The following is a 16107-nucleotide window of genomic DNA, read 5'->3' as shown; positions in this document are numbered from 1 at the left end:
CACTAGCGACCCCGCCTGTTAATGGTTTCCTTCTTTGCTCACAAAGTTGCAGTCGCCCACTGTAACACAAATATGACGTCAACTATTTAGAAATGTGAATTCTAATGTTAATAGAAGAAAATAAGATTCATCGATGGATTTGTGAGCGTCCAAGTGAAATCACAAGACCGAGGACACAACTCCCACAACTCAGAGGGGACTTTCAATATTCTTAACCATTTGTAGTGGGGCCACATTATTATTTATTACACACCTCAGCTGCTGCAGAACCTCTATCTTAAGTAAAAGCAGTGCTTCATTGGTATAAATCATCCTTATCCTTTCTATAAAGAAGGTCTTCAGCAGCTGAGGCGTGTATTACGAGGTTCTGCAGCAGCTGAGGTGCGTAATATGAGGTTCTGCAGCAGCTAAGGTGCGTAATATGAGGTTCTGCAGCAGCTAATGCGTCGCTTTAGAGCCCCGAAACGCGCGTCGGGGCGCTTTCTTTTCCGGTGGAACTCTTCTCCTGCACCCCTCGCTGGTAAGCTTAGCCACGGTACCTGTTACTTCACTTTGTACCACACACTACCATTAGTTTAGCTTCATTGATTGCCATGGTACTCTCCTAGGTACATGTGGGCTTAGTCCTCCAGGGGATTTGTATGTGGGGGTTTCTCTTTCCCCTTTGGTTATTACTTGTACATATATATGGGGGTTGCAAGGGGTGTTCCTCCCCCTGTGCTTGACTGGATTACTCCAAATATGTAATTGTCGTACTATTTTTAGCACTTTTTGTATCAATAAAGACACTTGTTTATAAAACTACTTATATTGTATGCTCCCTTTTTCTCCTATTTATAAATATGCTTGTTATGGAGCTTTTCTGACTGATCTGGGGACACTTTATGGTTATGTGTTGCAGCCCAGACCAGCATTATGATATTAGGATTTTTGTTAATATAGCAGCTAATGTGTGTATTATGAGATTCTGCAGCAGCTGAAGCCTGTAATATGAGGTTCTGCAGCAGCTGGGGTGTGTTATGAGCTTCTGCAGTAGCTGAGATGTGTATTACAAGGTTCTACAGCAGCTGAGGTGTGTATTATGATATTGTGAAGCAGCTGAGGTGTGTTATGAAGTTCTGCAGCAGCTGAGGTGTATCATGAGGTCCTGCGGCAGCAGAGTTTTACATTATGAGGTTCTGCAGCAGCTGAGATGTATTTTGAGGTTCTGCAGGCGCTGAGGCGTGTAGTATGAGGTTCTGCAGCAAGTGAGGTGTAATATGACGTTCTGCAGCAGCTGAGGTGTATACTTAGAGAATCTGCTGCTGATGAGATGTGTACTATGATGTTCTGCAGCTGCTGAGATGTATTTTGAGGTTCTGCAGGAGCTGAGGTGTACTATTAGGCTCTGCAGCAGCTGAGGTGTGTATTATGCAGTTCTGCGGCAAGTGAGGTGTGTATTATGAGATTCTGCAGCAGCTGAGGTGTGTATTATGAGATTCTGCAGCAGCTGAGGTGTATATTATGAGGTTCTGCAGCAGCTGAGATGTGTTTTGAGGTTCTGCAGAAGCGGAGGTGTATTATGAGGCTCTGCAGCAGCTGAGGTGTGTATTATGCAGTTCTGCAGCAAGTGAGGTGTGTATTTTGAGATTCTGCAGCAGATGAGGTGTGTACTATGAGGTTCTGCAGCAGTTGAGATGTATTTTGAGGTTTTGCAGGAGCTGAGGTGTGTATTATGAGGTTCTGCAGGTGCTGAGGTGTATATTATGAGGTTCTGCAGCAAGTGAGGTTTGTTTTATGAGGTTCTGTAGCAGCTGAGGTGTATACTATGAGATTCTGCAGCAGATGTGGTGTGTACTATGAGGTTCTGCAGCAGCTGAGGTGTATTATGAGGTTCTGCAGCAGCTGAGGTGTGTATTATGAGGTTCTGCAGCAGCTGAGATGTATTTTGAGGTTCTGCAGGAGCTGAAGTGTATTATGAGGTGTGTACTGTGAGATTCTGCAGCAGATGAGGTGTGTACTATGAGGTTCTGCAGCAGCTGAGGTGTATTTTGAGATTCGGCAGCTGCTGAGATTTGTCTCTTAAAATTTTGTTGTATCGGACGCACATTTTATAATGTTCTTCAGCAATTGTGGCATAGATTGATGTAATCCAGTCTGCAGCTGCTGTAGAACCTCTTTTTAAGGTAGGAGTGTTATGTGTCAGTCAATCAATATCTGGTACAGGAGAAACAACTTCCTGCAACTTGAGGTGTGATGAATACTTCTGCCGCCCCAGATAACAGGGGCATATTCGTCGCTGCTCATATTCGGCGCCGCTCTTCTCTGTATAATTGCCATCACAATGTTGCGTCCATACAATATTTACTGACTTGTGCAGGGAAATTTCCCCCAACGTCGCCTTCTAAATACATGTCGGCAAAATGAAACAAAATATTGTGAGCGATGTGTAAACCGTAGCGTAATGCCGAGGTCGCCTTCTGCTGTGATTCTCGCTCGTTCTTCGCCCGGCTCCCTCTTGTTTTCCAATCCTGCAAATGGATGTGGGAGAGGGAGGACTGCGCGCTCAGCACTTTGCTCCCGGCACGGCTCTAGTGTGCGCAGAACGGGGCTGTTTATAAGATGGATCTCTCCGAATGTCCCAACCGGTCGGGTTACACAGAGAGAGCCGTGTAAATCACAACCAGGTTTTTAGATGAGTTTGCAACTTGAATCTTCTGTGGTCTTAACTCTACGTAACTCTACGTCTGCAAAGAGTATCTAAAGGAAAGGACTGCAGAATGGAAAAAGTGGCCATCATTGTCTGTTTCCCTCTAGGTTCCTCCCAGGAAACATATTCTTTTTTTTTCATCTGAAAAGTGTTCTTTAATAAATAGGGTTTTTTTTAAGTAACTAACCTCATATACACTCATATAGCCTCAGAAAACATATGTACACTCCTCAACATTGAAACTGCGACACCAAGAAGGAAAATTCATGTAATTATGGAAATCATATGTATAAATAATGAGCAATTAGAAACAAAAATTAAGAACCATCTCGATTTATTCAACGTGCAGAAATCCACGCACTTACATGTCGTGGCAGGTTATCAATGAGGATGTTAAAAGGGTGGTTCGAAACACAAACTAATATTCCTCCTGAATCCTCCCTATCTATTTAATGCCATAATCTAATATGTTTTCTAATATACTTTAACTAAAAAAATCCATATTCTCCCCTATCTCCTCTGTTACCAGCTCCTTACTTCTGATCAGAGCCGTCGAAAGAGCGCGCACTGTCATTGTGCACATCGCACAGAGGCAGGAATCTACTGAGCATGTGTCAGAATTAACAAGCGACACATGCTCGGTAGAGGTTAAACTAGCCCAGCCCCTGAAATAAAGGTCCGTGATGTTTCAGGAAGAGGCTGTGGCAGTAATTGTAACCTCAACCCCCCTGATGACACTTCCTTTGAGTACCTAAGCTTGCACTGGGATTCTAAAACAAAGCATCATTAAAAAGGAAGTAGTACAAAAAAAATTATAATAATGCAGTTATATAGCGTAGTTAGGGAACGATAAAAACTTTTTAATTAAAATATTAGATTATGGAATTCAATAGATTGTCATTTGGAATGAAAATTCATTTGTGTTTGGACCATCCCTTTAATGGAGGTCTGAGCAACGTTCTGTTAAACTAAATGTACTTTGGCAAATCATCAAGGTCCTCTGCTGGCAGCTCCCTTTGCAAGTGCTGGCCAATGATGTCTCAGATGTACTCGATGGGAGATAAGTCTGGAGACGCTACAGCCCTTGGTAGCACTATTATTCCAAGCAAAATGGCTCATAGTAACACCGGCAGCATGCTTCCTGGCGGATGTCATGTTGAAAAATGTCTCCTAGAACACTTTGTAGAAATGTTGTTTCCATTTTTTTATGATTTGAATATTTTTACCATGTTTATTGATCCTGTGATTTCCATAACTTGGCTTCTTATTCTTAGTGCTGCAATTTAAACACTTTGCAGCGTACAATAGTGCACACAATAGGCTGACACTTTGAGTAAGCTTACAGGAGAGTATTTTCAGTCTTTGAAAAAACAGACCGCAAATGGAAAGCCAATGTTATTCAATGAGGCACTGCAGACGAGCAACTCTTTTCACTGACCGAATCTGCTTGTTTCGAATCTTCCTTGTGTCCGATTAGGCTTGTCCAATAAAGTCTGTGGGTGCTCAAAAAAATCGGATTCCATATGAAGCGATGATATAACACCTGAATTTTATGCATATACTTCAATTCTTTACCATAGGAAGCTGTCTTTAGTGTTTCCAGCATTTCATTCTTCAGCTTTGCTCTGTAGACTGAGTCAGAGTTAACATAGTCATCTCGTTATCAAAAGGGATTGTAGATTAAGGCAGTTGTGAAAAATCAATCTTTTATGCCCAAACCATGCTCAAGCACCATATAAATACACAGACATCTATTAAATTATTTCACGGATGGAAGTTACCATAGCTCATGTAGAATTAAATGCAATGACAAGGCAACCTACTATTGGCATTATAATTGTTTACCTCGTGGTATGTTTCAGCTTGATGAACCACTCCTTTGGCTACAATTTCTACATTGCCAGATGTAGCTTGACAGCTCATTAAATAATTAAGAACAGCAAATAAAATGAGTAAACCCTTTTTAAAAAATAATACAAAAATTTGAATTCAACAGCCATGAACGGCAGAAGAGAGTGGGGTGGGGAGAACAACTTTCCTCATGGAAGAAGGCAGCTTTAAGCAGCTTAGTTATGGCAGTCAGCTGTACAGTGGATTAAAAAATGAAAGATTATATCTTTTCACACAATGGCTAAGAGAAATAATCAATTTTATTTTAAATGAAAAATGACATATGAGATCGAAAAAAAATTACAAAATATCAAAAGATACATTACAATGCAAAATATATAAAGTACAAACAAATAGTACATCAGCAAGATATAGAACATTGCACACACTCAATTACTATGATTTCTTCTGGATGAACCCTGTTATACGCCTTGTAAAACTCAGATTTCATCCAACAAGTGTAGTGTCAGGCTGCTGCAGTGCAGTACAGCCCAACCTCCACCAGGGGGATCTTGAGAGGAAAGTGGGACTGCACACACAGGACAGTAGAACAGACGCCACCAAGTGGCGAGAGAGTGGTCAGACAAGCCGAGCCAAAAGCATGAGATAGCACGACAGTATAATAGGATTATACAGACGGATAGTCAGAACGTAGCCAGAGATCAGTAAACCAGAACGGGAAATATACAGTACAATAGGGACAAACAGCAACAAAGTAAATAACCAAGCCAGGAGATCAGAATCGGAGAATCAAGCAGACAAACAGACAGATAAATACTGGGAAAAGGGCATACAGAGGGAGTTAACAGACACAGGACAAGTCAGGGTTCACAGCAGGGCAAATCAAGAGCTACCAGCAGGGTCAGGTTAACACACCGAAGGCAGAACTATAGCTGACACTGCCAGCAAGATTCATGGGAGCTAAATAGCAAACCTGAACCAAGAATGAGGCAGAGCAAAGTTAACTCTTGACATGATCCGTCCAGAAAAAAGGGCAGACACTAATAAACCCTGGAACAGATCATGACAGTTAGGCTTTACTCTCTGCATCTGGACTCCACTGTTCTTTGTCTAACACAAACTTTTATGCCACTGAGGACACAATAGGTTTATACTGTTTTGTTTTCTTGACTTTTTATTTAATCAGTGGTCTTGTTAGTTTGCGAAGATTCTGAGCTGAGCATTTTAGAATGGTCTTATACTGGATTATCTTGTTACATATTATTGAACGGTTAGGATCAACCAACATACAGTAACTACTATTAAACACTACCCTACGTCTGTCAGAAGCTGCAGGCTCAAAATGGCTACCTCGGACAGATTTGGCGTCAGTCATTCAATCTGGAAGATTCCAGAGGAACCCCGGCCTTCACCCTTTAATTACTGTACAGGGATTTGCACTTAAAACAGAGTCCACTAAATTGTCTTCATAGAAGATCTGCTATACAGAGGAGCAAACCAGAGGCAAGAGAATAGCCAGGTCTGAATCAGAAGGTCGATGTAAAGACAAAAATCACAAAGAATGAGAATAGTCAAAAAGCAAACAGAGGTCAAAAATTGGGAGTGTCTATGGGGGAGAATTGCAAGGCTACTTACACAGAAGCAAGTCAAATTATAACTGGCAGTGGACAGCAGGATTTCAGGATCTTAAGTAGCTAGCAGCCCCACCCAAATCATACAGCAGTTAACTCTATGTTTCCCAGTATTGATAGGATTACAAGTCAAAATTAAAACTGTTGCCTCGCTTCCACTGCAACAAAACCGTGGTGCCGCTTGGCGACTGAGGCGAAGGCAGGAAGCCCAGGCACTGATACAGATGTCACACTTCTGGATTACAGTCCCACAGGAAAAAGAAAATGCTCAGCACAGAGCCGATCCTGACATGTGATATTACATTTCTGAAGGTCTAGATTTGGCGGGATATCAGTACTATACACAAGAAACACAGATGAGACTCTGTATATATTTCCCCTGTCACTCCGTGGTCTCTGTGGTTGCAGTTGTACTCCTTTTCTAATAGGAGACTGCATTAGACCATGGACACTTTTCGGTCCTTTAGCTTCAATATCATCCAGCTGCCATAACATATCTTTTTTGTGGCAGATAACGTAGGACAGACTTATATGTTCAACAATTAATTAAAACATTTAAATAAATTGGCGAGATATCAGTACTATACACAACAAACAGATGAGACTCTGTATATATTTCCCCTGTCTCTCTGTGGTCTCTGTGGTTGCAGTTGTACTCCTTTTCTTATAGGAGACTGCATTAGACCTTGGACACTTTTCGGTCCTTTAGCTTCAATTTCATCCAGCTGCCATAACATATCATTTTCTGGCAGATAACGTAGGACAGAATTATATGTTCAACAATTAATTAAAACATTTAAATAAATTATATTAAAGAATAATAATTAGAGCATACAACTTATTCATGGAACTAACATTACGACATTCCCTTTGATAGTGTGTGGTGATTTGGCTGAACTCTCTGTACTCTTTTATCTACACCCTTTTCGATTTCCTTTCTCTGTTGCATTCTCTTTTTCATTATGTATTCTTGTACGACAATCTCAGGGGAAAACAGTTTTGATTAAATTAACAAGTCAATAAATGTCTGCTCTCAAGTCTGCAGAAATCCACATTTTTTTATCTTTGGTTTGTCTAATGGACGTTTGTAGAAATGAAACGTTTGATCTCTTGTGTAAGAACATCCAGCCATGTCCAATATTCCGATACATGCCACTATAAAAATTGCGTTGTTCTTCAGGGACTTTAGTATTGATATTTATTTCTGTAAAGTGGTCTGTATTTACCGTTAACAAGAAACTTTAATGATATATGGCGGATAATACCTCAGCTTACAGCAATGCCTCGCTGATGCCAAGAACAGATATGAGTGGTGTAGACCAGATCGTGTGAACTTGACCTTGGCATAAAGTAAATATGGCACTTATGGTGCATTAAAAGTCATTTTTGGACCGGATACATTCTGAAATTACTGTTGGTAATTTAGCCTAAAAGGGTTCTTTCATTTTGATAATGTCCCGTTTGGGACTTTAATCTAGAGTAAGCCTTTGCTTGGAATGAGCTAGAACAGAGAACTAGCAAGTAGTGGCTCTCACTCTGTAAAGCATAATTGATTAGTTTTACTTGAATGGTCATTTAATTAAATAGTAGCATGTAATACTACTTTTCCTACGTATAGTGTGTACAGAAATTATTTAGACCCCTTTAAATTTTTCACTCTTTGTTTCATTGGTAAATTCTAAAAAGTTAATTTTTTTCTCAATAATGTACACTCTCCACACCATATTGACTGAAAAAATCCCAGAAATGTAGACATTTTTGCAAATTTATTAAAAGCGAAAAACTGAAATATCGCATGGTCATAACTCTTCAGACCCTTTGCTCAGTAATGAGTAGAAGCACCTTTTGAGCTAGTACAGCCACAAGTCTTCTTAGGAATGATGTAACAAGTTTTCACACCTGGATTTGGGGATCCTCGGCCATTCTTCCTTGCAGATCCTCTCCAGTTCCGTCAGGTTGGATGGTGAACGTTGGTGGACAGGCATTTTCAGGTCTCTCCAGAGATGCTCCATTGGGTTTAGGTCAGGGCTCTGGCTGGGCCAGTCAAGAATCATTTTGTTCAATCTGATTGAGATGTGGGATTCTGGCAATTCGTAATTTCCTGCTGTTTCCTTTCCATTGTAATTAGGGCTCACTACACTGTTCCCTTTAAGCACTATAGCACTTTATATCTGCTACGTAATAGCTTGCTACACTGTGTCCTATATAGGATATATGGTACCTTTTGCATATTTTTCGTATACATCCGATTCTTTCTTTCCCCTTTAGGATAATCTTTGTATTAAGGAATTGACATTTTGCTATAGGGTTTCTCTAGGGTATCCTAGGTTAAGACGTCGCTGAGCTGGGACACTAATATTGCATGCCTTTTTAGGGTGACAAACTTTGCGGTTATGCAGTGTGATGTATGGGTCACATTGTTGAGGAACATTGCTACTCCCTCACCTTAATTATTTGCTGCCCTGTACAAAGTAGTGGACATTGTATTGGATCTCCAGCAGGTCTTAAGGTACCTTCACACTAAACGATATCGCTAGCGATCCGTGACGTTGCAGCGTCCTGGATAGCGATATCGTTCAGTTTGACACGCAGCAGCGATCAGAATCCTGCTGTGCCATCGTTGGTCGCTGCAGAAAGTCCAGAACTTTATTTCGTCGCTGGACTTCCTGCTGACATCGCTGAATCGGCGTGTGTGACGCTGATGCAGCGATGTCTTCGCTGGTAACCAGGGTAAACATCGGGTTACTAAGCGCAGGGCCGTGCTTAGTAACCCGATGTTTACCCTGGTTACCATCCTAAAAGTAAAAAAAACAAACGCTTCATACTTACCTTCTGCTGTCTGTCCCCGGCGCTCTGCTTTCCTGCACTCACTGTGAGCACAGCGGCTGGAAAGCAGAGCGGTGACGTCACCGCTCTGCTTTCCGGCCGCTGTGCTCACAGCCAGTACAGAGAAGCACAGCGCCGGGGACAGACAGCGGAAGGTAAGTATGAAGCGTTTGTTTTTTTACTTTTAGGATGGTAACCAGAGTAAACTCGGGTTACTAAGCGCGGCCCTGCGCTTAGTAACCCGATGTTTACCCTGGTTACCGGCATTGTTGGTCACTGGAGAGCGGACAGCTCTCCAGCGACCAAACAGCGACGCTGCAGCGATCCGGATCATTGTCGGTATCGCTGCAGCATCACTTAGTGTGACGGTACCTTAATACTGAAGCTCAGGCTTCATTCACATGTTCAGTAATTGGTCAGTATTTTACCTCAGCATTTGTAAGGCAAAACCAGGAATGGTTGAAAATACAGTAGTGGTGACTTGTTTCTTTTATACTTTTCCACTGATTGTTCCTCTCATGATTTTGGCTTAAAAATACTTCTGTAAAATACTGACCAAATACTGAACGTATGAACGTGGCCTAACTTAATCCTTATGGGTTTCCACTTCATGGTTTCTTCTCCGCACAAGGAAAAATGTCTCTGAATGACTGCTCAGTCCAACACTGGCCAGAGTAGACCCTCTCTGGACACTATGGCTGAGCAATCATTTCCGGCCACATTGGGACAGGATTAAAAAATCAGTTAGGGTTCATTCAGACTTCTGTTTTTTTCATGCACGAGAAAATTGGACCAATTATTCTGATCAGACTTTGACCAGAGAGTGATACGTGTGTTGTCTGAGTGCAGTCCGATTTTTTAACAGATCCATTGACATACAATGCCAATTTTGATCCCACCCTCTGATCAAAATCAGACACTACCCCGATATTTGACTAAGTCAGAGAAAAAAATCGGAAATGGGAATGGTCTCATAGAACATCAAGGGAGAAAAACACGGATAGTACTCATACGCAAAAATCAGTCATCTATCTGAGTCCTTAGGGTCTGAATCTTTTAAAAATAATTTCCATCCCCAACAAAACCCCTATAAAGAAGTTGTCCATTTTTAGCAAAGTAGTTTAATAAAACGGTCTTGAAGAGCGCCTTTTTGCACATTGTTGGACTGTTTTACAGCAGTTGGTAACAACAGTGCATCAGCGTATTCTGGGAACGCTGGTTTAGTTACCTCAGTATCTTCTATAGGACCTTTTAGGAATATTTCTTAACCCAACAATACACATTAATATTTATATTGTAATACTTTTCTCCTTGCTCCACTTATATAGAGGAACAAAGCTGTCAAAACTGGCAGGTGCATTAGCTATGTTAGTAGGTATTCATGGTTCTGACCCTCAGTCAGTTGATGAATAGCGGTGTCAAGATCAATAAGTTGAGATACAGCATTACACAAGGAGATCTGTCTCTGGGCCCCATTCATTGTACAAAGTAAAAATCCATTTGGCCCTCAGCCTACCTCTGCTGAGAATAAGCGGTGGCCCAAATATTGGAAGATCTCAGTTACTATCATTAGATTAAATTGGAGCTTTGGGGTGAGAGGCCATGGCGCCTGAGCAACCTCATGAATACTATTAATATAAAGATATAAAATATTGATGCAGATTACAAATGCTGAGCCTGTGTTTGATATTAAAAGTTTAGTTTCAAATCAATGAAAGAATCAACCATCTCCCATTCATAATAACCATTTTCACACATTTAAAGGAACGGCATGAAACTATTTTGTATTATGTGCAACAAATAAATAGCTAAATAGTTGTCAATTTGTAAATCTATTACATTCATTAAGCCCAGTTAATCATTTGGCTGACAGCTATTTCCCAAACTCGGCTCGGTTGCTACTAGACTCGTCTGGTAGCGGCTTATCTACCAGAAGGATTGGCTGTCAGAAATCGGCTTGCCAGATTTTCCTTTCCACCAATATCATCAGTCAGGGGAGTAACAAGAAACCCTCATAGATATTGAACTGTTTGATGACCAGTAGGTTAGGATCAGTACCAGATAAGTAATATAATGCGTGCACACAGTGGCTTCAATAGCAGAACAGTGAATGCAGCTCTGGAGTAAATAAAACATTTTTTCAGGTACTCCAATTGCCATGAAAAAATGTGTATAACACTCTGAGATCTCTTAGGACTATATCCAACAAACGATTTTCAGTCTCTTTAAACAAAGCCTTAGTAATGTCAAACAGAGTGTTCGTAATCTCAAAGTTGCCTCCGCATAAAAACCGATGGTGTCCAAAAACAGACGATTTAATAAAAAAGAGCACTGAAAGACTTATTGGTTTACAACGTTATAATAATGGTATAAATATGATCTCTCTTATTTATTTGAGATCAGGCAGTCCGTTCTTTGTGGAGCATGGATTCAAACTGATGGTGTCGCTGTCAGAGGTAACAGCATCTAACTGTGATTGAGATGAGCAATATGCCATATAGTATATTAAACCCTCTGTTTTCACCTCACTAGTATACTGTCAGAAGGCAAAGGAGGTTAAATATGGTCTTCATCTGGTAGTACTACTGCCATTTGGTAGGTGCCAGTTATGGTTATGGTGCCTTTGCTGCTATTAGCGGCTCTCACCTTCTTAGCCATGCTAGGTATTTTTTTTCTTTCACAATACCCCATTGCCACGTTTTCGATTATAGAACACTATAACATTTGAAATCATTCCAACACTAATTGTTGAACCTTTGCAATAATAAGATGTAATAAAAAAGTGCAAATACAGAAAGCAAAATGTGTCAGCAGGTTGCAGTACAGGTGTCATGTGTACCATTATCAATCTGAACTAGTAACAAAGGTATGCAAAAACAATCACACACAGTTCAGACCCATACTTAAAAAAGACATGATAATAAATGCTAGGTAGGTACATGTCCAAAAGTCCAGTACCTGGAAAAGGGCACCGTATTAGTGTTGTGGGTATGAATGAAAAATTTGACTTGTAAAATAGACAGCAAAAGCATTTTATAACATTTTTCGCTTTGTGAGGTAGACAATCACAGGTAAATGTCTAGATTTTAGTGAATTGTTTTATGTATTTTTAAAAAACAATTATTCCCTCTTCAGAAAAACAAGTGTACAAGAAATACAAAAACTCAATACAGTTCCTTGGGACAAGCAAGCAAACTGTCTGAAACTGATTTTCTCTTCTGTAAAACTATTGTGCTGTCTGGCTGCTGCTTTCTTGCGCATTAAACATAAAAAAAGAATGTGTGATTGCATGTCAAATGTAGCATAACAGATGCCATTTCCACCATATCACTGATTAATCACACTGGCTGGATCTGCTGCTAGCACCTCCCCTATCTCTAACCATATGAATTGACTTTCTGTATTGTTTGCAGACCACTACTCTCTGGAGTAATTGACAAATATTTTAGGGCTTTCCATTCCTAACAGTAACTATTGCTGAGCTGTGAGCTCTGACAAAGTCTCACCTTAGGGCTCCTTTTCCATTCCTTTTCTGGGATTTATGCCGGCTTTGATATTCCCTCCTGATTGGCTGATGCCATGTGTAAAAAGGCAGGAAGCATTTTTTGGCAATTTGTGAATTGAATGACATATTGTTAGCCAGGACCTGAGGAATTCATTAAATTTTACTCAAATATGATTTGCATAAAATTGATTTGATCATCTCTAGTCACAGACAATAAAGTAGTGACTAGATTGTATTAAATTTGTTAATTGTCCAAAAAATCAGTGGGGCCATGATCATTTCTAGCCCCTTTATTGTTATGTTAAGCCATTCAAATAAAGCAAATACTTCTTGAGCTTTCTCACTTAAGATAAAAAGACTGCATGGTTCAGTTTAATAGACAACTTTATTATGTTATTTGATATTCATTTATGCATTTATTGTATTTGTAATGTGTATTTATGTATGTTTTTTTTTGTTTCGGTGGTTATATTGTACCCTGCACAAACTTTGCAAGTTGATTAGACTGGTGGGTTGCAGTACTCAGTAGTTGCCACCACTCCTTGTGAAGGTGGTTTTGGTAGTCTGCATTGTGAAGGTGTGAGTGGCCTGATCATGAGAGATGGTAGGCTGGAGGCCAGAGTAAGTTAGGATGAAGCTGTAGAATTGTTGATTATTTTGTCCATTAGTGTACTTTTAGGAGACCCGTACATGAGAGATGCAAGACTTGGAGAGGGTCAAGAAAAGGCAGAGAATGAGCTGAAAAAGATTAGAGGTAGCCTCACGAAAGTAGATTTTGTGGCACTCTTGCGTGGGATGTTTCTGAGGTTATGTGGGTTGCGCACGTAGTCAGCATGGCACCTAGAATGCATAGTTAGCACCAAGTATTATGTGGCTTGTATGAGAATAAGTTAATTTTTTTTAAATATGGTAATTTTGGCATGCAACTGTTTCTCTAAAGAGAATCTAATAAAGTGAACCTGACAACTTGCTGCCTGATCCATTGGCAGCATGTACAAGACAGTGGCTGCATGATTCCAGCCATCTATGGTTAACTCTAAAATGCTTTGATATTTCAGAGAAAAACGTATTTAGCCACTAGGAACTGAGCCGCATGATAAACTAGTTGGATAGCAGGTCCTCAGTGACCTCTTCCCATCTACTGCCCTTGAGTGATAGGTTTTCCATAAACATGCATACAGCGAGAGACCTGTCACTCCAGAGCAGTGGGTGGGGAGAAGCTGCCGAGGACCTGCCTACCTGACTAGCTTCCAGCAAGGCTTGGTACCCCCCTGCATTTCATAGATAAACATACAGGGATGGAATAGCGCAGCCAATGTCTGATACATGCTGCCCGAAGATCGGAAAACATGTATCAGCTGTCTGGTAGCCTTTTTTCGGAAATGTTCATGTTGAGAATATGTAATTAGCGGAAAATAAAAACCTTAAAAGATCTTTCTCTCTTTCCAGACCCTCTTCCCCAGTCCCGAAGATGGGTGGCAAATATACACATCAGCGCAAGCCCCTGACGGCAAATGCATCTGCACAGTGGTTGCTCCGGCACAGACCTCCTGCTCCAGAGACCCTCGGAGTCGACAGCTAAGACAGTTGATGGAAAAGGTAAAGAGATTGGAAATGTGTGACCAGAAAATTTGCAAGTTTAAAGGAAAACAAACTATTACAAAATATGTCAATAGTTCGTACAGAGGCCAGAAAGAGGGATATGAAGAACATTTCCTTCTCCATAGGATCCAGCACATGCAAGCAACACATAGACAGTCTACAGAGGCTTCATTTCCATTGTGATGGTGCATCCCAGTCTCCCATGTATATTATTGCTGATCACTAGACATTTCAGCAGCAAGACATCTTGTAATCAGCTTACAGAAAGGATTGCATAAAGCAAGCAATAAGGATGAGCGAACGTGCTCGGTGATACACTTACATCATTCGAGTATCTAGGTTCTTGGATATGCTCCTCACCTCACAAGAATTGGCTAGTGCTTGGATTTGAAGCACAAATCCCCATCCCACATAGTTAGTTAGTTAGTTAGTAAGTAAGGCTGAAAAAAGACATTTGTCCATCCAGTTCAGCCTATATTCCATCATAATAAATCCCCAGATCTACGTCCTTCTACAGAACCTAATAATTCTATGATACAATATTGTTCTGCTCCAGGAAGACATCCAGGCCTCTCTTGAACCCCTCGACTGAGTTCGCCATCACCACCTCCTCAGGCAAGCAATTCCAGATTCTCACTGCCCTAACAGTAAAGAATCCTCTTCTATGTTGGTGGAAAAACCTTCTCTCCTCCAGACGCAAAGAATGCCCCCTTGTGCCCATCACCTTCCTTGGTATAACCAGATCCTCAGCGAGATATTTGTATTGTCCCCTTATATACTTATACATGGTTATTAGATCGCCCCTCAGTCGTCTTTTTTCTAGACTAAATAATCCTAATTTCGTTAATCTATCTGGGTATTGTAGTTCTCTCATCCCATTTATTAATTTTGTTGCCCTCCTTTGTACTCTCTCTAGTTCCATTAAATCCTTCCTGAGCACCGGTGCCCAAAACTGGACACAGTACTCCATGTGCGGTCTAACTAGGGATTTGTGCAGAGGCAGTATAATGCTCTCATCATGTGTATCCAGACCTCTTTTAATGCACCCCATGATCCTGTTTGCCTTGGCAGCTGCTGCCTGGCACTGGCTGCTCCAGGTAAGTTTATCATTAACTAGGATCCCCAAGTCCTTTTCCCTGTCAGATTTACCCAGTGGTTTCCCGTTCAGTGTGTAATGGTGATATTGATTCCCTCTTCCCATGTGTATAACCTTACATTTATCATTGTTAAACCTCATCTGCCACCTTTCAGCCCAAGTTTCCAACTTATCCAGATCCATCTGTAGCAGAATACTATCTTCTCTTGTATTAACTGCTTTACATAGTTTTGTATCATCTGCAAATATCGATATTTTACTGTGTAAACCTTCTACCAGATCATTAATGAATATGTTGAAGAGAACAGGTCCCAATACTGACCCCTGCGGTACCCCACTGGTCACAGCGACCCAGTTAGAGACTATACCATTTATAACCACCCTCTGCTTTCTATCACTAAGCCAGTTACTAACCCATGTTTGGTGTTTGTTACACAGCCAATAAACATGCGGTGATTACCTGCCAGTCACTGTAATGCAGTAGCCATCTTGGTAGTGGCATTACTGTGATTAGCTAGCTGCATTACCTCATCAGAGAGGCACACTGACGTCATTGCACAGCTCAGGGACAGCTGTAATTGGAGAGAGAGCAGTTATCCAGGCCTGTGTGTGCACAGCTTAACTATTCAGAGTTCTCTAGTGTTGTGATACTGGTGCTGATGCTGAACCATGGTACTAATAGCTAGTGATGGGCGAATATACTCATTACTCGAGATTTCCAGAGCACGCTCGGGTGTCCTCCAAGTATTTTTTTAGTGCTCGGAGATTTAGTTTTTCTTGCCGCAGCTGAATGATTTACATCTTTTAGCCAGCATGAGTACATGTGGGGATTCCCTAGCAACCAGGCAACCCCCACATGTACTTATGCAGGCTAACAGATGTAAATCTTTCAGTTGCGGCAAGAAAA

The 16107-nt window shown here is 40.9% G+C and overlaps 1 protein-coding gene across 2 annotated transcripts in view; it reads left to right on the top strand.

Moving 5' to 3' along the window:
* OLFM2 (olfactomedin 2) overlaps positions 1–16107 on the top strand; it is a 517336-nt gene that overhangs the window by 296974 nt on the left and 204255 nt on the right. For both annotated transcript variants that reach the window (XM_069767046.1, XM_069767045.1), the window contains exon 2: positions 13952–14101. In XM_069767046.1, the coding sequence (XP_069623147.1) occupies positions 13952–14101 (150 nt within the window). The remainder of the gene's footprint in view (positions 1–13951; positions 14102–16107) is intronic.

Source organism: Ranitomeya imitator, chromosome 4 (genome assembly GCF_032444005.1).
Source record: "Ranitomeya imitator isolate aRanImi1 chromosome 4, aRanImi1.pri, whole genome shotgun sequence".
NCBI lineage: Eukaryota > Metazoa > Chordata > Amphibia > Anura > Dendrobatidae > Ranitomeya > Ranitomeya imitator.
This window is presented reverse-complemented; position numbering and strand designations above follow the sequence as displayed.